General features: G+C 38.8%; 1 protein-coding gene across 1 annotated transcript in view; it reads left to right on the top strand.

Moving 5' to 3' along the window:
• The first annotated feature begins 5,268 nt into the window (after positions 1–5,268).
• Positions 5,269–23,297, top strand: part of LOC144033574 (uncharacterized) — a 35,721-nt gene continuing 17,692 nt past the window's right edge. Inside the window, exons 1-2 of the mRNA XM_077541759.1 lie at positions 5,269–5,340; positions 6,599–7,204. Of these exons, the coding sequence (XP_077397885.1) occupies positions 5,269–5,340; positions 6,599–7,204 (678 nt within the window). The remainder of the gene's footprint in view (positions 5,341–6,598; positions 7,205–23,297) is intronic.

Here is a 23,297-nt window from a genome sequence, read left to right as displayed (position 1 = left end):
AAAATTTAATGAGGCCTTGTCCACACGTAGAAGGTTATTGCAATACAGAATATACTGCTCTCTCCGTCTAGAAAAAAATGTAGCTAGACTGCCCTTCAGTGTAATGACGCAATAACACCAACAATGTCAGGAGCGTGGACCAGGACATACGGAATTTTTCACGCCACTCCTGCGGGAGCACAATTTACGTCTCAAAGTTCTCCCACCAGCTGGCAGTGTGTCCCGATCTGACCCAAAATCGGCATCGGTGTCTTTGACGGAGAAACGGACTAGGACTTGGAATGGCAAGGTGGTAAAAAATAACCGTCCTTAATGTCGTCCTTTGCCTGTGGTTTTGTACGTGGAGCAGTATCTGCCCTTGTAAAAACCAGGAAACTGGAAAAGTGACATTTACAGCACTTGTATTTATTTCTTTATTTTATTTTTTTTACTGTTTTCCAAATGTAAACACAGGTCACATGTGCTTTCAGAACATCTTTTGTCACAGGCAGTGATGTTCTGAAATGCAAAACCGCGTAAAAAAATTTAGAAAAATATTGTCGTTTTGTGAGATAACCTGCTACATGTGAGCAAGGTCTGATTTTCCAGGGGCACCAGACAACTGATGTAATAAAATATGGATCAACAAGACAATACCTTCAAACGAAAGGATGGAAAAATGGGGCAGTTTTTGATTGACTGTTACTGCAAATTCACCTCCTCTGCCATCAGAGCGTAACTCATTCACTGCCATTGACGGAAAAATATGTCAAATGATGCATTTTTTTTCTGGGCTGGCAGTGAATGTGTTTTAATAATGGAGAAGTATTTGGCCTGTGTCCAAATTCACAACACTGGATCCTCCGAAGGCCGAATTTGTCGGCTGCATGACGTTACTCCTGGCGCGATTCGACAGCACGCACAGACTTGCATACGAATGGATTGTCAATGCTGCTTGGGTAGCACAAATTGACCATAGGGACGTAATGATAATGACAATATTGTATCGTGATATTAACTGCCACCATATATCGTCGTGGTCATGTCACGATATTAAAGGTGGATTCAATGATTTTTTCGAAAAGTGGAAACCAAACATCTCTTTGTAACATTTAAAAAACTGCGCATGTGAAAGACCATCCTACCAGCTCTCCTGCTCGTCCGGGGGAAACGCCTCTCAAATGTCGCTAATGTACAAGCTCATCTTCATCATCATGTTCATCAGTCTCTGCAGCCGGCCTCGCTTCATACAAATGTCCTCTTTTCAAAGTACGCGGTCACCTCGGTGGAGCTACAACAATGAATCGCCAAATCCGATATACATACTACAAACAGTCAAAGTGCGCACGCACGACCTCATTATGTAGATTGATTGACAGGAGAAACAATCGTTAAGATGATCGTAGAGACAAAAAATAAATAAATAAAAATAAAAATACTGAATCCACCTTTAAAAGCAGCACATCTGTTAAAAACGTCGGGTTGATTTCCATTTGTGCAATGCTAGCACCCTCTGGTGGCTAGTTTTTTAGTGCAGTTTAATTTTTACAAGGCATGTTTTGCCCCTTTTATGTTTAAAATCCACACTAATGGTCAGATGAAGGGGAACATAATCGACTTGTGAACCGAGTCAATATGTGGAGGAAATCAATGTGTGCTTGTATTGGCAAGTAAGTGCCTCAATATTAAGTGTTATTAGATATTGTAGGTTGTTTATATGCATTGTAGACTCCAAAAACGGCATGTTTATTCAACCATTAGCATTGCATCATCAATGCAAGCAAGTCATCTTGAACACTTTTCATTGAGAGCTGTTGACCTATGTACTAAATGAAATAATTGACGTAACACTAATTAATCATGTTCACTTCAATTATTTTATTCTTTAATGTCATGTCATCATTTTAAAATAAATGTTCATTTAATGTTTCACAATTCCATTCATAGCATTGACACATTCCCTCTCACATGCCTCCTGAATGCTTCAATAAATCACTGCTAGACATGCTGTGAGAATGTGCCATTTACATAGTACAATACTGTATATTATAACATTGGGGAATTTTCTTTTAAAGATCCAGCAGTAGCCCGTGGGCAGTATTTTATTTTGAAATGGCTTAGTTAGAACCATCAAAAAGCCCAAAACGGGTCACAATACTGCCTACGGGCTAAATTAGTATTGACATTTTGTAATACAGTACATGCATGTTAATTGGTTAAAAAAAAATATAATAATTAAGAATGTGTATGATAACATGTTTTCATGTGAAACATCTGACAGAGATTAGTGAGGAAGAGTTACTTTGCATTCAGCATCACTGTAATTTGATGCACAATAGATACTATAGAATTACAGTAACAAAAGATGTACATACATACGCATAAAAGTACCTACTGTGCCTTAAAAATAATACAAATGTGTGATTATCATTTTATTGGTACAAATTTTCGCTCCACTTGTATGAAAGGATTAGAATCTGTGAATCAGAATTATCTCACAATCACCTAGGGCTCCTCATTAATAACCAACCACAGCTTGTGCACAAAATATTTCTGGTGAAGAAAGTATTTGCCTTCCACCACTGCTCTGGGATGTGACTTGACTTTATAGTCAGACTCATTTTTCTCTCCTTACAACCACTGAACCAGACTTACTTCTTCTTAATTGCTTTATTCCCTGCAGTAAAACCTCATTTCTAAGGTCTTGGAAAAAGAAAGAGAAAATGTATGCAATATGTTTAAGTGGGGTTTAGGGTTATGTGGATATAGTCAGATGGAGGTAACGATACAGCTATGTATATGTGTATGTCAGTCCAACAAAGAAAAGTTTAATTGCGAACACGTCACCATCCACACAGTATTAACATAAAAGAGTTTGGGAGCAATTACCATTTGCCTAATCTCCTCATTCTATAAATTCTAACTTTCTAAGTAATGTATAAATAAAATTACATATATAAAAAGCCATAAAAACGACAAGAAGCAAGCGCAATTATTCTCAGGGAAAAAAGAGATACATGTTCTGTACACTGTTGCAAATGATATGACGGATGGCTTAAACAACACAGTGAGACAGTACAGAGCAAACGTTTAATATAAAATTCATGTGCAACTCAACATGATCAGTTACTGTATGTTAATTAAGAGTGTCTTCCCTGTCCCTTAAAATAAATCCTTATTTAGTCAGGGCAGGGGGTTCAGATATTTTTAGGTTTCAAATAATTCTGTGACTCTTCATTCACTCTGACCTTTTGACAAATAATAAATAAATAACGTTGACAAGGTTGTAAATGTGATCAAAGTAATAGTGTGCAGAAGAAATCAATAAAGGAACAAAATAATGCAATGCTAACCTCCGTTGTGATCACAGTATGAGATTTATAAAGCTAAACCAAACCTTGTCCCGGCTCACAAAGTCACCGGTACGAAAATCACATTAGCTCCTGCTTCTGAGTATAATCATTTCCAAAGAACAATATTTTCGCTTAATTAGATTTCTAAAATAGACTATTGAACTGGCATGAGCCAGTCTGGCATTTCATAGACTGTTCAATATAATTTTGCTCAAATTAATTTAAATTATATATTTTTCATTATGTTAACAATTCATTTAGCAGCTGCAGACATTTGTTACAAGGCTTCAAAGGTGCAAGCCTTTTGTAAATAAGCACAGCGTCAAAAAGAGAATTTGAAATCACACATTTTATAATAAACAGCAACTAAAAATAGGAGCGAAAACTCAAACTAAACAAAGCAAGCAAAAATAATAGTGTTTGTTGTACGCTGTTGTCATTTTTCTGAACAAAATACTGTGATATCCGCCAAACATATTCAAGGATTTCAGAAATTGACTACCTGCACCTTGATGAAATTCATCAAGGTCATGTTACACCGCCTGCGCCACAACTTAGACCTGGTTACAGCAGGCGTAAAGTTTGGTTTGCTTGGCCTTTTCCCCTTTTCAAATAAAGTCTCCAAACACTTTTTTTTTTTTTTATGGTAGCTTGTCCGCTTTTTTTTTCATGTATCACATGACCAAGATGAGTGTTTCGACAAAGACACAGGAGGATGCTCCTCATTTGCAAAATAAAACCTCTTTAATACTCTGATGTTTAATATTTTTGCTGCTCTGACCCATAGGCCTGCGATTGGCTGGCAACCAGTTCAGGGTGTACCCCACCTACTGCCGGACAACAACTGGGATAGGTTCCAACACCCCCGCGACCCTTGTGAGGAATAAGCGGTTAAGAAAATGGATGGATGGATGGATGACCAATTGACACTTATGACCCGCCTTTGGTGTCACCTTCCTAGCGCCAGGGTTCGAGTCTGCGGTTTCTCCACTCTGCATGTTCGCCTCTGCTGTCAAGGAGGGCGTGCCGCCCACCAAATGACCTGGCCAGCACTTGCGCTCCTCATCAGTTCACTGCTGACCGCTAACTGGCTGGCAAACAATCCACAGTGTACTCCACCTCTGACCCTCTCTTCTGCAATGTGGTTAATGAAGCATTTGCCAATATAATGTGGCAAACAAACCTAACAATATAATTTTAACAGTTCCAATTATGTGAAAATAAGAGTATCTAAGGAAAATAATCAGACCTGATTTAGTTATGATGCTTTTCGGGATGGCGAGCAACTCTAGGTCATAATACAATAAGTTAATTATGTGAGTGGCTTGTTGAAATCTTGTATTGCCTGGATGGAAGCTGTTACACATCACACAGTGCTCAACTTTTTACAGACTATAATTACCAATGGTTTCTTATAATTGACAAGGAACAGAGAAAGTCGTTAGCAATGTGTATTCTCATTAAGCTGCTAAGCAGTGTGCGAAATAGGCAATCCAGAGAATAGTTCTTACAAAAGTGAATAAGAATCCTTAATGTCAATACTCAGCAACCCTCCCCTATTTTTTTTTAAATAGTCTGAATCAATTATCACGGCATAAATGTTGCTTGAGTAGGTGAGGAAACATTGCAGTTGCTGAATATGTAAAAAGTGGGGTCAAATTACAATAACAGCCATAAAATATGGTCAACAGAAACTAAAAAGTGCATATATTTGAGGAACAAAGTTGTTTGAGACAACTTAGCTCTATAGTAGGCGAAATTACGAATGAGGATTGTCGTAATTTTATTTTATTTAAATTTTCTAGAAAACCAATTCTTAAATCCTGCATATGTAAAGGTAGCTTTGCACCTCGTTTTCGCCCCTAGTTCTCTCCATTCGCTCTTTGTATTGTCCACGTTTGCCTCATTGGCTCTCTGTTTTCGCTAATGTGTTTATATGTTAGCCCCTCGTGCCAAAGATCCCATCAAGGAGTCGAGGAAATTACCTGAGGAGCAAGAAGGGGCAAATGTGAGGAGAAATGAGATCATCAAACCTCCATATCATCAGTGAATGGCGACGTCAATTAAAGATGATGTGCTCACAAATTGAATGAATTGAAATGAATTATTACAGTCATTAACACGTCCTCTTCATGTTTCAAGTTTGAATAAGAATTGAAGTTAGAAATTATCAACACTGTTACTCAACACAAGTGTATGTATTTTACAGTTAGGCTGATTGAGAGTGGGGCTTTCCCAGCCTCCATCCACCCACAACACTCACATACCGTTACACATATTGACAAAATATATCAGCAGTGTTGATATTTTGCTGTGCATCAAGTAGTGAATAAAGTAAAGATTTTTTTTCAAACACTGACTAATTAATTAATAGATTTATAGTATAATTGTAGCATTATTTAAAAAAACAACAATGTGTTGAATAGGAAAACTATAGAATCATCAAAACATTATATAGGACTTATTTTTTACTTTACTCATATGACTTAAAGTAGCATTGTGTTTCCTCGAATATAATTCCTTTCTTGGGGGCCTCTTCGATCCTCACTCCTCAGCGTGCATCTAAAAACATCTTAGATCCTTGATAACGATAAGTAGAACGACTAGTACTTGTATCGCAAAGTACAAAATAAAATAACTGTGGTTGTAAAGTGCAATAGTTATATATAGTGCCGTATTCTTAAAAAGAAGTGCAAAATACTTTTGAAATCAAAATAATATTTCAATGATATAAGTGTGACGTTCCCATTTTAATGAGTTGGATAGGTTTAATTACTGCAACTCTGGGATAAGAGTCAGACGCAGTCATGCATTATGCTGATATTTAAACAGAAACCAATTGTGGCATTTTACAGACTCATATTGTCTTATAAAAAATACTTCATGAACAAATTGAAAGCCCTTAAAATGCCTGATTCAGTGACCTTAAGTTCACATGAAACACAAGTTGCAATGAAGCAAGATTGTGTACTGGCAAGATGAGTTTAAAACACTGAACAAATTAATGGTTTTAATTTGACCCAGTTTTGAACCACAATGACGCAAGCTGTGAAATGTGCCTTTGTCTCTGGCCTGAATGACCCAAAAGCACAATTTATTGCATTATCACTATGATGGCCATATCATTTGTAATTTCTGGTTACCAGAGGTGGGTAGTAAGGAGTTACATTTACTCCGTTATATTTACTTGAGTAACTTTTTGAACAAAATGTACTTCTAAGAGTACCGATAGTTTTACCACACAATACATTGTACTTTTACTTAAGTACAGTAGTGCAGCCTCTTCTGCTGCACCTGGCATCGAATTGGACTCCACAGTGCCCGTCCAACCTCTGGAAGACGGCCGTTGGAACGAGCTTGGAGCCAAACCTAAAAGAGTGGGGCGTGTTTCTCTCACTCCGAGTCCTAACATCCAGTCCTCCACTCCCCACTCCGACTGGCAAACTGCCCATAATAACAGGTCGAGTAAATCGCCTCATCTGCCCGACCCGTTGAATCCACGCGATATCCAGCTCTCTAACCGTTTTGGGGTCTTCCATGAGGAGGACTTCCCGCCGCTTGACCGCCATTATGGGTCGGGTAGCCGGGACCAGAGGGGGAATCAGCCGCGCTCTCCCGGAGCCCGTCCAGCGCAAGGCCGTCCGCGGTCTCCGTGTTCGCCGTCGGCAGCCGGATCCGCAGTGACCAAGGCTCCACCCGCCGTGACCAAGCGTAGCCGTAACCGGAGGGGAAATAAGCCACGCTCTCCCGGAGCCCGTCCACCGCAAGGCTGTCAGCGGCTTCCGTGCTCGCCGTCAGCAGCCGGATCCGCTGTGACTAAGGCTACCCCCGCCGTGACCGAGGCTGCCGTAACTACTCGGGGAACGCGACCGGTGAGTCCCACGTCCATGGCTCGTGTCACAGCAGCTCCGACCACTCTCATCATCGGAGATTCGATCGTGAGGAACTTGAGAGCGGAATCCACCATCACGCGCTGTTACCCTGGTGCCAGAGTTCGTAATATTTTAGAGCGGTTTCCTAGCATGTTGGCTAAATTTCCTTATGTTCGGAACATCGTAATACATGTTGGAGCCAACGACACTTCTCTCCGTCAGTCCGAACTTCTAAAGCAAGATTTTATTGATTTGTTGGAAGCCATTAAAGACTGTGGGAAACATGTTTTTATTTCGGGTCCGATTCCTACTCTGGGCCGAGGAAGCGAGCGCTTTAGCCGACTTTTGAGCCTCCATTCTTGGCTACAGTCTGAATGCTGTTTTTATAATATGTCTTTTATTGATAATTTTAATTTGTTTTGGGAGCGGGCATCTTATTTTAGAAATGATGGTATTCACCCCTCAATACTCGGTGCTCGGAAATTAGCCGAGAACATTGTTTATTCGTTACATGTGTTTCGTCAATGACTAACTGCCCCCTCGGTGTCTGAAGTTCTGTATCCAATTCCTACAATTAGTACAGTCACTACAGTTAGAATGCATACAGATAACAGTTTCCCAATTTCTACTATCACAGGCAGACGATTTCCCCCCACACACAAACAAAACATTTTTAACATTAATAATCTTTTATATGTTAACAATTCTTTTAATTGTGACTATGAGCGCACATTCGGCACAAACATTAAATTGGCTGTGCTGAATGTGCGCTCTCTTTTAAACAAAACTTTTATTATAAATGACCTGATCTTAGACAACAACCTAGAAGGTATTCTTCTATCAGAGACATGGCTCGGCACAGATGCCCCAGTTGTTCTCACCGAGGCTTGCCCATCCAATTTTAACTTTTTATTTTCTAACAGGGATGGTAAACGTGGAGGTGGGACTGCATCAATTTTTAAAGTCACTTTAGCTTCAAGGGAAGTTATTTTTAATACTTATCTATCATTTGAGTATCATGCTTTTGTTTGTAGCAATCCTCCTATTCTCTGTGTTTTAGTTTATAGACCTCCCCATCATTCTACTTCTTTTATTAGTGAGTTTTCAGAGTTCCTATCGATTTTACTTACTACTTATAATCGAATTTTAGTAACTGGCGATTTTAATGTCCACGTTGATAATATCTCGGACCCATTGTCCAGAGAATTTTTAAACCTTTTAAACTGTCTTGATTTTAAACAGCATGTCACACAGCCGACTCACAACAGAGGACACACTTTGGACTTGGTCATAACCTATGGCCTGTCCATTGGTGTGTCCTCTGTTGTTGACCTGGCTGTGTCTGACCACTATTGTGTATTTTTTAACATCGCCAGTTTTAATCATCAGGATGCCCCGGTGAGAACAGTGAGGAAACGCTACCTAACTTCTGAGGTGGCTGCAAATTTTATTGAGAATCTTAAGAGAATCCCTGCAGACTTTCTACCTGCTTCATGTGATTTTATTGTTGATAATTTTAATAAGAACTTAAGAACAACTTTGGATGAAGTAGCTCCACTTTTAACCAAAACTATAAAATTAAAGACTATTCCCCCGTGGAGAAATGACGAGATTAAAAAATTAAAACGAAAATGCAGGTGTGCTGAAAGGAGGTGGAGAAAAACTAAACTTTCAATACATTATGAAATTTTACGTGAACAACTTAAATCCTACAATAAAACAGTCAAACAGGCAAGAATATCTTATTTCTCAAATTTAATCGCAGTTCATTCAAAAGATCCTAAATTTCTTTTCTCCACTTTCGATCGTTTAACCAATCCTGATTTTAAAAAGCCATCACAGACTCCATCAAACACTCTCTGTGATGGCTTTGCAGACCACTTCAGAAGTAAAATTGATGGCATTAGGTCCAGTCTTTTAGTTGATCAAAATATAATTTTTAATAAATATGGACAGTCACTTTTACCTGAGGAAACACTGGAAAGTTTTACCCTGGTTGATGCAAGGACACTTGGTCGAGTTTTCTCCCAGGTCAACCCAACAACCTGCCTTTTAGATCCGATTCCCACATCACTTTTTAAGACATTTTATGGATTTTTTGAGGAACAGATTTTAACTATAGTCAATTGCTCTCTTCAGACGGGTGTTTTTCCTGCCGCCTTTAAAACGGCGGTGGTGAAGCCCCTTCTGAAGAAAAGCAATTTGGACCCCAGCAGTTTTAATAGTTATCGACCTATATCCAACTTACCCTTTTTAAGTAAGATTTTAGAAAAAATTGTTTTTATTCAATTGAATTCATTTTTAGATACAAATAATATTTTAGAGAAATATCAGTCTGGTTTTAGGATGAACCACAGTACCGAGACTGCCCTTTTAAAGATTTTAAATGATATCAGGTGTAATGAAGATATGAAAAAGCTTACAGTCTTGGTGCTACTGGATTTAAGTGCTGCCTTTGATACAGTAGATCACCACACTTTATTAAACAGACTTAGAAGCCTGGTGGGCATCTCTGGTACAGTTTTTAACTGGTTTTATTCCTATCTCACACACCGATATTTCTTTGTAAGTATGGATACATGTTCCTCTGAAACCCATGAAATTAAATGTGGGGTTCCCCAAGGCTCAATCTTAGGCCCATTACTTTTTAATCTTTATATGCTTCCCCTTGGGGAAGTCATCAGGAGACACGGCGTCAACTTCCACAGTTACGCTGATGATACACAGCTGTATATCGCCGTGTCACCTGATGACATGGGGCCTATTGATACCCTTTTAAATTGTATTTTAGATATTAAGTCATGGATGGCAGAAAATTTCCTGCAGCTCAACCGGGACAAAACAGAGGTTTTAGTCATCGGTCCTGAAGGTCAGAGAGAGAAACTTTTACCTAAACTACAAGATTTTAAACCCACGCAATGTGTAAAGAATTTGGGCGTCCTTTTTGACTCTGAGCTAACTTTTAATCCTCATATTAAAAATGTAGCCAAGATCGGTTTTTACCATCTTAAGAATATTGCCAGAGTCCGCCCGTTTCTCTCACAGGCCAACACGGAGGTGCTGATGCATGCTTTTATTTCTTGTCGTTTAGATTATTGTAATTCCCTGCTCTCTGGTCTTCCCAAAAAGAATATTTCAGTCCTACAGCTCCTTCAGAACTCAGCTGCACGTGTGCTGACGGGGACCGGAGGGCGGGAGCACATTACACCAGTTTTAAAATCGCTGCATTGGCTCCCCGTGCGTTTCAGGATTGATTTTAAGGTGCTTTTATTAGTTTTTAAATGTCTTAACGGTCTTGGCCCATCTTATTTATCTGACTTGCTTTTACCCTATTACCCCTCGCGGCCTCTGAGGTCTTCTGGCAGCGGCCTTTTAACTATTCCAAAGGTGAGGACCAAGACACATGGTGAAGCTGCCTTTAGCCACTATGGTCCTCACCTATGGAATGGCATGCCAGAGAGCATCAGGTCTGCAGAGAATATTTATGTTTTTAAGAGGAGGCTTAAGACTTACTTTTTTAGTTTGGCATTTGATTGACCTTTTTTATTTTTATTTTATTTTATTTTATTTTACTTATTATTATTTTTACTTTTTTATCCCCTTTTATTTATTTAACTTTTAATCTATATTGTCCTGTAGCTTTGTTTTTATTTATTTATTTTTTCTATCGTGTTTAACCGTTTTCTTTTAGTGTTTAAATGTTTTTATTTGGTAGTTATAAAATTTTTAGCTCCAGTGTTTTCTCATGGGGGAGCCTCCACAGTGAGAGGGATGCTTGGTCTTCATCCATCTCACTGTGGATGAACTCCTCCTGGGTGCCTTTCCTTACAGGGTACATCTGTGCCCAGCCATGTTGTGGTTTTCATGTGTTTGTTGGGTTTTGGGTGTGTCTGTGGGTACGATCATGGGGATGGGGGGGCTTTTTCTTTCTTTTATTTTATTGCATTATGGATGTCCAGCACTTTGAGTTGCATTTTAAATGTATGAAAGGTGCTATATAAATAAAGTTGATTGATTGATTGATTGAAGTAGACGCGTGAAGAAGAAACTTTACTCTTACTCCGCTATATTGGGCTTCACTAAAGTTGTTACCGCCCTGCGATTGGTTGGCAACCAGTCCAGGGTGTCCCCTGCCTACTGCCCAGAGCCAGCTGAGATAGGCGCCAGCAGCCCCCGCGACCCTTGTGAGGAATAAGCGGTCAAGAAAATGGATGGATGGATGGATAAAGTTGTTACCCCCATTTCAAACATTATATTTACCTTATTTTACGGCCATAAGGCACACTTAAAAGTCTTAAATTTTCTCAATAATTGACGGCGCGCCTAATAATGAAATGTACCTTTTGTGTACTGTGCACCAAGTTCCAAAATCTGTAAAAGTTGTTGTGCAACTTTGGCAAGCACTCTGCTTAACTGACTGTGTGGGAGCATTTCCACACACATTGCTTCGATACAGGAAATGCAGGCCTGATGAGAACCCAAAAGCCAAAAGAGTCAACTGAAAGATGACGTCTTGGTGCTTTCGTTTTAAGGAACTGCCACCTATGATTATACTGGGAGGCAGCATCGAGCGAGTTACGCCACAATTTGCGAATGGTTTGTCCATGCTTGGGTTAGGGTGTCTACTTGCACTGTTGTTCGAGCTTAAAAAATTACATATTTTTTAATTTATGCTTTGAAGATGCCAGTATTTGCACATAATTTTATATGATTTTTTTTTTTTTTTTTTTGATGGCTACTTTTTACTTTAGTAATATTTTTTAAGTAACGCTACTGTTACTTTAGTACATCCTTTGGCTACTTTACCCATCTCCGCTGGTTACGTGGTGCAACTATAGTTAACAATGAGATGATGTTTCTTTAACACGGCTTAAAGGTGTCACCATCCATTTGAGTAATACAGGTGGCAATAACCAGGCCGGTGGTAGGTTTCCACTATGTACAGAAAAGTTAGTTAAAATATTATATTATATGTATATATTATATTACCGGTATATGTAATATGTGCATTGATATGGTGCCCCCTCTCCAGTGCTACCATCATTCCCTTTTGAATCATGTAGCAGACTCACTTTTTATTTGGTTAACTTCTAAATAATTTGGCATAAAACTTATAGTTAGTTTCAAGCTTATCCCAACCATCCCCTTATTATACTGCTTTTCGGATCCCAATCAATTTCCCATGATGCACAAATCTCCTCTCTCCATCTGTTCACATTCATATACAATTGCCTGGTGCTGCTAATTTATGATTTTCTTTCTCCTGCTGTAACTTACTGCAGGTATTTCTGGCTCAGGAGCTATATTTAATTTACTCCTATTTGCCATTGGAGACAGATGGTAGACCACTCTCGGTTGTAGAACTGATGCCAATTAGCGTGTTAGAGTTGACCTACAGCGGAACCATTACACTCAAATGTGCCTGTTGTTATACAACTTGTAATTTGGTCATTTTCTAGAAAGAAATACACTTTGAAAGCACAAAATGTGTAACATCACACAAGGCGTCAACATTTCTGGTAGGACTTCAGCTCATTGCAGGGATACTCAAAAACCAACACTCACACAATAATTAGTCGTACTTAAAACAACCACAGGATGTCCTTCACACATTAGAAAAAATGTCAACGATGTAAAATTTGTGGTGGTATTGACTGTGGAAAAATTGATACCAAAAATATATCAACAATTCCCACCTGAATCAAATTTAACACTAAGCAATTTTAACTTGCATTGCACACAACTGTGTTTAATCTATGACAGAATCAATTCAACAGATTACTAGGAAGATGAATTTGGCAACTCTTCTGCCCTCAGTTAGCGCAACTTAGGCAGCGAGCTAAACATGTGATAGAGTTCCAAATAAAGACACGTGGTTGCTGTAGTCGTGGCTCTTTACTTCCTTCTTTCCTAATTTGTGAAACTGCAACATACAGATTAAAACAAGACATAAATGCTTCTGTCTACAAATAAGTGTACAGTGTGAAAAATACCATTTAACTAACACAAGTAGGCCAACAATAACTTTAGCACAGGTTAGCAGCTAAGGGCTAATAGCATCGAATCACCGCCTTTTCAAAGAAAGTTCACCACCAAGAAACCTAAAATAATCACAAACACAAATACGTCAAAGCGTTATGACTTACAGATTATGCTCTGCAAAGGCTCCGAAATAAAAAACAAAGATGAGACTAGAGGAAATTCTTGCGTTTCCTCCCGTGCTGTGACTGCGTGTGCAGGTCCTCAAAAACATAGCTGCTATTTTTCATTGCTTCGCCACTAGGCGGCTCCGTCTACTGCCAAAAATAGAACATAACATTTCTACCTAACAAAAATTGACTGAACAATATGCCTCAATTTACTGACATATGAGGGACAGAACAGCAACTAAAACATCCATCCATCCATTTTCTTGACTGCTTAATCCTCACAAGGGTCGCGGTGGATGCTGGCGCCTATCTCAGCTGGCTCTGGGCAGTAGGCGGGGGACACCCTGGACTGGTTGCCGCAACTAAAACACATTTCTTTATTTATTTAGGCAACAAAATAAAACACGGGGTGTGGGGGCACTGCCCACAATTCCTCTGACCCACACAAATTTATCACTTGCAGCAAGGGTACAAATCCCCAGCAGTATTCGATGTTAATGACCATTGGAACTCTTGTTCCTCCCTGAATAGACCTCCTTGACTATTTCAAGTAAAGTTGAGAATATCTGATCTATGACTATTTACGTAACACCCACTGAGAAGCAAAGAATCAACAAACCTAAAATAATAATAAACACACTCTCATTATTTTTCTTTAGATTTCCAGCGTATTTCCTGGAGCATTAAAATGAAGGTTGTCAAGGTTGTCACATATTATGGTCTAGTAGATTTTACTTCTAAGATCAAATGTTTTCATTCTTCCACCGGTTACTTGTGGTTTGCACTCACGCTGTGAACCCTCTTTATTTACATTCATGTTCACGTTTTATAATTCGTCTTCCTTCGTCACAGTATTTTTATTTTATTTTACTTCAACTGAATGTAGTTTGTTTTTTTCTTCACAAATGAAAGTATCCTCATCAACTTGTGTTGTCTTAATGTGAGTTACTACTGGTTCGAGTTGGTGGGGTGAGATAAGGGAGGTTTGGTGAACTCAAGACATAGACAAACTATGGAATGCTCTTCAATGGTCAAGTCAGTTGCCTGAACTTTGTCTAATTGAGAGGATGACTTTAATTAATTACTTACTAAACAAGTAACAAGTGAATCTCCAGGGACAAGTCTAATACAATTGAGCCCCCTAAAAATGTGCAACTGTAATTTCTAAATGATAAACGGCAACTGGTTTCAATTCATATTCATTGTGGTGGTGTGTACTGGCAAAAAACAAAAACAAAAAAAACACTGTCCAAATATTTCTGGACCCAACTATATGACACAATCCATCCATCCATTCGTCCTATTCCATGTCTCGGGTCTTAAAGGCAGCAAAGAAAACTCTTCGTCCAGGGCCCCAATCACATAACCAAGGAGGTGTTCAGTTGGGGTGTACTCAAAAAATCGATACGGCAATATATCGTTGCGGGCCTCATTACAATACACTTATCAATATGCAGGTGTCAGAATCGATATTGCTGATGAACTTTAAATAGGCAGTTAACGATGCGTTGTTTGCGCTAGGCTGTACAGCCTCTTTGAAGTTGCGCAGGAGAAGTGGGAGCAGAGGAGACACGTGTGCCTTTGCAGCTTGTATTGTACCTTAAAAAAAAAACAAAAAAAACAAAACAGCAGCGTCTTTGAAGTTAATTGTCTTCAATTAATGCACGTGCGGGAGGAGCGAGGGAGTCGTTGAGCGAGGGAAGAGACATGAGTGCCTTAGTTTGCATTGTACTTTGTTAAACAAAAATAAACAAGTGTACATGTGATGTCTGTTTTAAAAATAGCTCACCAGTGATTGGACACTGCATCTTGGACACTGCATCTTGCAAAAAAAATAATAAAACAGAGGAAGAATATCAACATTGATTTACTTATAAACTTAACATGGTACATGTTTCTTAATGTACCAATTATCCTATATTTTGTTTAAAAACGAAACAGAATGTGTTACATGGAAAAAAATGCTGTTTTTATTTCCCCAAATATTTCAGATAAGCACATTTTAGAGCTGCAATATTAATACTTTGATATTTTTTTGCTCATATCGGCTCATGCCTATTCATAAAGTGTCTGTGAAAGCTGCTCCTTGCTCTGCAGTGTGTGCTCATTTAGACCATACCCCTGCACCCATGCAATAATTCTTAGCGTGATACAGTCAAACCATAACCTCTTGCCTCAGGTAATCACAGTATACATTTAAACAAATACAGTTATAAAGTAGTGTTATTGAGATGGCTGCATTTCCATCAAAATGAAAATGAGCAATTAGGACATTCTCTTAGACAGGAAGGACATCATCAAAAACATCTACGGATCTGCTAGGGGACAATGCTAAAAATTTAAGATATGAGAGGATGGGGACCAAGGACGGAACATTTAGATGAGACTTCAGGGCGTTCAGGCGGTCCAAGAGGAGAAACAGAGGGAGCGATATGAGCAAAGTTCACACTGTATGAGGATGAGACACTTATATTAAGTAAGGCTGGAGGGTAGTGTCCATCATTATAATTTCACTTTAGATTTTCCAGAAACTTACATCCAAAGGTCTAATAGTCTTATGCCATTCTGTAGGGGGTACATGAACTTGGCTGTGTTGAAAATTACAGTACGTACCTGAAAGCAGAAACATGCATAACTACAGATTGGTATAGTTCTTTTGGAGAGCACTGTTAGTTCCAGTTATTTTATTGCCAAACTATATGTCTTCCTTCTACTTCTACACATGCTAAAAATTGTGATATGCCTTAACAACTAGTTTCAATAATTGTGCGTGCAGCAGTGGTCTGCATGTGACATGGTTAACACATGTGATTTATTCTTTTTTTTCTTTTTAGCATGTTATTGTTCTATTTGATATAATATTTGGTCTGACTACAGATTCAGACTCAGAAGAAAGGTGAACAAACATTTAAACATTTGTCATGATTTAGGTTTTGAGTGCTTGGTTTCTTTTAGTTGGTTGTGGTCTGGTTTGTTATGGATAAAATTATGTAAATTTTATTCACTTGTATACTTACAATGTTTTGTTTTGTTCTTAATTTACTTATCTTACTCTTTACTGCATGATCACTTTCTGTTTCATGGACACCACTTTGTATACAGCAATTCTTGTTTAAGGCAAGGCAAGGCAAGGCAAGTTTATTTGTATAGCACATTTCATACACAAGGCAACTCAATGTGCTTTACACAAGGAAAGACAACACATAAGCATCAAGAAACAGTAGTTAACATTCAGAGGAAGAAAAATAAATGAAAATAGGTTACAAAATTTACTAAAAAGAACATACAATAACAATCTTAAAACATTATAAAACGAACTTTAAAACATTTAACATATGGAAGTTTAAAATAATAAAAAAACACTTAATTAAAGCTGTTTAAAAGTCCCTAATCAAAGGTATAAGAAAAAAGCAAAGTTTTTAACCTGGATTTAAAAGCATTTACCCTTGGGGCTGACTTCACTTCTGTTGGTAGCCTATTCCATCTGTGTGCAGCATAATAGCTAAATGCAGCTTCACCATGTTTGCTTCGAACTCTGGGTTCCACTAGTTGGCCCAAGTCTGTAGATCTCAGAGCCCTGCTGGGTTTGTACTCAATCAGCATTTCTTGGATATATTCAGGACCCAAACCATTTAGTGATTTATAGACAAGTAGCAGAACTTTAAAATCGATTCTACAGCTGACTGGGAGCCAGTGTAAATCCTTAAGTACTGGAGTAATATGTTTTGAATGAGCTGCAATTGCCTCATGTTCTTTTGAGAGAGTCCAGTCAGAAGACCGTTACAGTAATCTAGTCTGCTGGAGATAAAAGCACGGATAAGCTTCTCTTGGTCTGCTTGAAGCATGTAGTCCTTCAGTCTGGATATGTTTTTCAGCTGGTAAAAGGCTTTTTTAGTGATGAATTTAATATGATTGCTGAAGGTCAGGTCTGAGTCTATTAATACCCCAAGATTTCGAACTTGTGCTTTAGTTTCTAAAGACAGTGACTCAAGCTGTTTTTTTAACAGCAATCCTCTTTTCTTTATTGCCGAAAACAATGTGCTCCGTTTTGTTTTCGTTCAGCTGAAGGAAATTTTGGTTCATCCAGTTGTTAACTTGCTCTAGAGAATGACACAATACGTTAATAGAACTGCTGTCATTTGGGGACATTGATAAATACAATTGTGTGTCATCTGCATAACTCTGATAGTCAACATCGGCGTTCTGAAGCATTTGACCCAAAGGTAACATATACAGACTGAACAACAGGGGTCCAAGGACTGACCCTTGAGGGACCCCACATGTCATGGCCTTTCGATCAGAATCAAAATTTCCAATGGTCACAAAGTAACTCCTTTCCTCCAAATAGGACCTGAACCATTTAAGGACTGTTCCATTTAATCCTACCCAAGTTTCCAGCCTCTCTAACAGTATATTATGATCAATCGTGTCAAATGCTGCACTGAGGTCCAACAAGACCAACAAGTTTAAGGTTGTGTTTACACAGAAGCAAAGCTGGCTTTGTTCCTCAACCAACTCTTGTACAGACAGAACTGTCTCAAGACATGCGAGTGTCCAAAAGAAGACGAGTGGCGGTGCAGCGCTGCCACAGGGACTAGTACTTGAATCATCCGCCATTGTCTTCTCCTGTGTTCGTCTCACTGCTCTGTATATATTACTGGATAGCTAATATCACATACACGCCAGTGCAAGCCGTTGCAGCGACAGGGCAGCCATCTTACTCCACCCATCTCGCGAGCATACTACTGTTTAAACTACTTTGAACACGCCCTTTTCTTTTATCGCTCAGGTCCTAGACCCCTGTTGTTTCTACTACAAGTAAATACTGTGTCAAATGTTCTCTAATTTCGATACTGTAAATGTATAGGATCGTATGCCAAGAAACATTTCTTGGGAGGAGTAATATGGCGGCCTCGCAGCTTCATAGTCTTGGCCTATCGGTTATTCAGATCAGTGGTTCATCTTCTTCGCTGATTCTTCTTCTACGTTTTCCGTTAACTCCTTGTGGCAGCGCTACTGCGCCACTCCAGACTTGACATTTATGCCGTTAAACGTCCTCAGCGTCTTCAATTTGGTCACTCGCATGTCTTGAGACATTTCTGTCTGTACAAGATTTGTTTGAGGAACGAACTTTGCCGTGTCGCATGTCATGCTCATCATTGCCACGTCAGGTTCTCTGTTTTTGTTCCTTTGGTTTAGTTTCTTGGACTTGTTTAGTTTTGTTTACCGGTGCCATTTTCACCTCTTTGTTTTTGTTTGATTAAACCTCACATTTTTGACCGCATCCCTGCCCCGCTGCCTTGCTTCCCTGTACTTTGGGTTCGCCTTCTCTCACTGCCAACCTCGCAACACAACATTGCAGGATATCACATGGTGAAGTTCATTAAGAATCCATTTCAACTCCATTAAGTTTCTACATGGCAGCTTCCTCAAGGGAAAATACATTAAATAATAGCAAAGACTGGAAATCACAGAGAATCGGGTATTTTATAAGCGGATATAACTTTTATACATACCTGAAGCAATAAATAGTGTATTCTCCATGTTGGGTTTAAAATGTATTGTCTAATAAAGCTGTATATCAGATTGAACTCAAGGGCACTGAGATGCTAGGAGGTGGCATGTATTATTTATGTCATATATTTCAAACTAGCAATTTTTGGGGAAGACCTTTAGACCCCCCCGCACCCCCTCAATCTTTTTTTACGCATGTGCACACACACACACACACACACACACACACCCCCACACACACACACACACACACTGCACCAGATAGTTTTTTTTGAGGAGAAAGAGAGGCATCACACACAATTTCTTTGATAGCAGGATTTGCTTCAACCCGTCTTTCTCTTTCTTGTACATCCTCAATGTTGCAAAGTAATCGAATGACCTGACTACAAGAGATAAACTCTGACATTGTCTGGACAAACAGAAAGAGACACCCGTACTTGTTTGCACACCTATCCAATTGACAGCTGGTCTGGTACTGTGGCACCTGTGACTCTCTCAATAACCGCAGCCTCCTGCCTGAAAAATACTTTGCAACTTTCTGGCACAGCCCTTGAAGCCTATTGAGCCAGTTCAACATTCTCACAAGCTCACGTGCAATGTTCCACAACAAATAAACTGCAAACATAGAAATTAGGTGTTGAGGTGTGTTTGTGGATTATTACTGTCTAATTTCAAACGCTGAAATAACATTTTGTTTGAGGTGATTTTAATAAGTTTTAATGCAAAGATTTTCTGCCCTGATTGAAACATGTTGCTTTTTATGAAAAATGCTTCTTAATAATAGTATCCAGAGGTAGCACAAAAGGGGCAGATGAACAAAACGACACTTCTTTTGAAACCAAACTAATCACTACTAGTTCATCCATCTTCTTTACCGCTTACTCCTCACAAGGGTCGTGGGGGTGCTGGAGCCTATCCCAGCTGGCTTCGGGCAGTCGGCGGGGTAACAGATTACCACAGTAGGACGCTCTGTCAGTCAAAAATCAAATCAGCTTCATGAAATACCATTATTTTATATTATGGTACAAACTTTACCACATTTTAAGATATGTTATGTAAATTGACTAATAACTGCAATTGCTCTATAATTGCTACATTTTAATAAAAAATACATACATTATTTGGAATTTACAGATTCACATGCTTGTAGACACATCCTCTAGCCACGCTGTCATGTGTTTACAACAAATCACCCAGAAAACAAAAAAAATTAAAATGCGGAGCAGAGTGTAAATTGAATGTTGCAAATTCAACAACACTCAAATAAGAAATACTGTTCACTCTCAGGAACAAAAAAAAAATCTGCCTTGGAAAATCAATACATAAATCAATGCAAGTAATCCCAAACTCTTTTCTGTATGAGGCTGAATATCAGCTCTCTCCGTCTCAATGAGGAATATAATATCAATTACCTCTTAAAATATAGCACAGAATGGTGTAAAAAAAGATGTAATTTATATTTATAGCAGAGAGCAGGTGTTTCATCACTGTACTGTTGAAATAACAACAACAACCAAAAAAAGACAGACTGGGTATAAACAGCTTTTCCTGACTTGACTAAAAATGTCTGCTGAATGTGGAACTGCATTGGTTGATTGTGTATAAATTAATGCCCCCGGAACATTAACAGGCCTCTTGGCCTCCTGTTAAAATGTACTGTTGGACATCTGTCCCATTCCGTACTGTATTAATATTTAGGCTATTAAATCTCATGACAGAAAATCATAAAAAATCTTTGCAATCTTGTCCTTTCAGTCACTTACCCAAACATTGTGATCACAGAAGAGGGCGGGAACATAAAGTACATTGGTGAATACATTTAAAGCTGATACTTTTGCCTCATTTTGCTCCCTTAACGACAAATGATCAGGATCAGGATCATCTCTTGCATCCAGCGTTGAGACAATGGCCAGATGCTGCTTGTCTTAACACCAGAATTATAATGGAATCATCTCTTTGTTGATCATCCTCAATGAACCAGGAAAGCCTGTTAGCAAATAAAGTAGGCCTACAGCAGTTCACCTTTTTCACTTGTGTGGTATTGTATGTCTGTCATTGACAAGAATACTTTGTGAAATATGTCTACTTTGCAAACAATTTTCACAGATGTTATTGTAATGAATCAATACCTCTTTTTAGCCACATATTATGTCCCTGTCTTCTCCTGATACTGTATCTTAGCTCCTTTCCTTTTTCACACCTCTTACTTCATGTCAGGCAATTCAGACGTCTTTTTTTTTTCCCTCCTCATTTCCTCTTCTCAATGTGTACGAGAAGCGAGGGGGAGGATGGTAAATGATTGTTCATTATCTTTCTCCCTTGCATTTTGCACGACTTTTGAGTTTCTACTTCCCAAACGTTTTTACACAAAAAAACAAGTTATAGGTCAGTGGTTCCTAACCTGTGTTCGATCGAACCCCAGGGGCTCGGTGAGTCTGTCTCAGGGGCATGTCAGAGGTCAAGACCTACACCCGACAAATGATTCGTGATGATACGCCTCATTTGACCATCATTGGCTGCAGGTGATCCTACTACTTTGCTCGGTCTATCTGTGCTGCAGGGATTGTGGCTGTTGTTATGGTGTGTTGTGTGATTTCTTTAGTTTTGCAATTCTTTCACGAGTGGTGGGACTAAAATGTGCAATATGAATTCACATGTGCAACAGAAAGTATGGCATTCCACAGGGTTTAAATTCTGGGTCCCACTGTTTTCATTGTATCAGCAGCCCCTGGGTTCCATCTAAAGCAAAGGTGCCAAACTGCATTCCTCGAGGGTCGCAGTCCTTTAGGTTTTCGAGGTATCTCTACTCCAACGCAACTGATTCAAGGATCAGGATAATTACCAGGCTCCTGCAGAGCTTGCTGATGAGCTTAAATATGAGTCAGCTGGGTTGAAAGTGGGAAACCTCGAAAACCTGCAGAACTGCAGCCCTCGAGGAATGCAGTTTGACACCTATGATCTAAAGTAAACAGCGGTGGTTGTTTAAAAGGACTTTTGCAGTTAGTGAGTTTTCAGGTTTTACATGAAAACCTGCCATTTTCAAAAACTTACATTTGAATCATTTGAAATTGCATTTGTAAACTCTAGAACACTATTACAGATTGAACAAATGGCAAGAATTGCAGTTTCATAACTCTTCTCAATTAAAAATGGTCCCTTTTATAACTTTGGTTTGGACAATGTGGGGAAGTCTTTGCACAAAATCCCAAAAGAGTTACTTAGAGCAGTCTTTCTCAGACTTCTTATATTATGCATTAAATATTACCCACACCCTCAAACAATCACAATCACTGCTCTGTTTGTCTTGGAAGGCATTTCTCTGAATTGGTTGTCTGAAACACAGTTTAACGAATACGTTATATGTTTGGCATTCAGTAGACCTAGAGAAGCATGAGCTGACCTTTGAACTTGCTTGATGGAGAGACTCTGTAAAGACACTAAACGTCCTCTTTTTATAGTCATTCCTTTGATTCTGTCAATGTTAAAGCTTGTGGTCTAAAAATGTAATTATCTAAGATGTGGATGAAATTGACAAGGCCATGTCAAGTTACATTATACACGGCACAAAATGTCAGCCTAGTCAGGAGTGATTTTCTGCTACGCTCTACAGTACCGTATATATGACTTGCTGAAATGAAGGTGCTGAAATAAGAATCCATTATCCTGAGTCCATCAGGATCCAAGTCAATTCCAGCAGTCCAAGAAGGGAGGCCCAGCTCTGACACCACCTTAAGGAAACTGAGCAATTCTCAGGGGAGCTGTGAGACGGTGACCTTACAGCATGTCCTCGGTCTGCCCTCAGGCCTCATCCTATTTGGACATGTCTAATGTTTCTTCACAAGGAGGCATCTGAGATATGCAGGTGAAGTAGCTCTGTTGAGTCCCTCAAGATCCTCATCCACAATCTGCGGTCACCTTGAAAAGGAAAACAGACACCAAAGTACAATCCAGAGGCATTGTCGCTTTCCACCATTAAATGGTGAAGAGACTTGTCAGCCATGACAGTCCTACAAGGGCCAAAGTCTTGAGGTATTCAGAGTAAATCTTGTCACACATATAATTTTAATTATATATATATATATATATATAATAAATAAAAAATAAAAAAGAGCTCTTCAGAGGAAATTAATATGACAAACAAACAAATATAACTTACAGGCATCAGTGTAATCGTCCACATATTCACATCTTCCTTTATGTCACATATGGAGTTAAATTAGGGCCAAAAGTTTTGTACTTGAAAAAATAAAACTTGAAACTGAAAATTGTTGTGTTGATCTTGAATTTCACAAAATATAAAAAGGTATTCAAAATAAAAATAAGCATGTGAAAAGTTTTTTCGGGTCAAAATTAATTTTGATTCACTTCGGTCCTGCCTTTGAACAAATTATTTATTTTCATTTTTTGCTTCCATATATATTTTGACATTT

This window comes from Festucalex cinctus, chromosome 13, assembly GCF_051991245.1.
Source record: "Festucalex cinctus isolate MCC-2025b chromosome 13, RoL_Fcin_1.0, whole genome shotgun sequence".
NCBI lineage: Eukaryota > Metazoa > Chordata > Actinopteri > Syngnathiformes > Syngnathidae > Festucalex > Festucalex cinctus.
The sequence above is the reverse complement of the archived record's forward strand: the minus strand, read 5'-3'. Positions and strand labels throughout refer to the sequence as shown.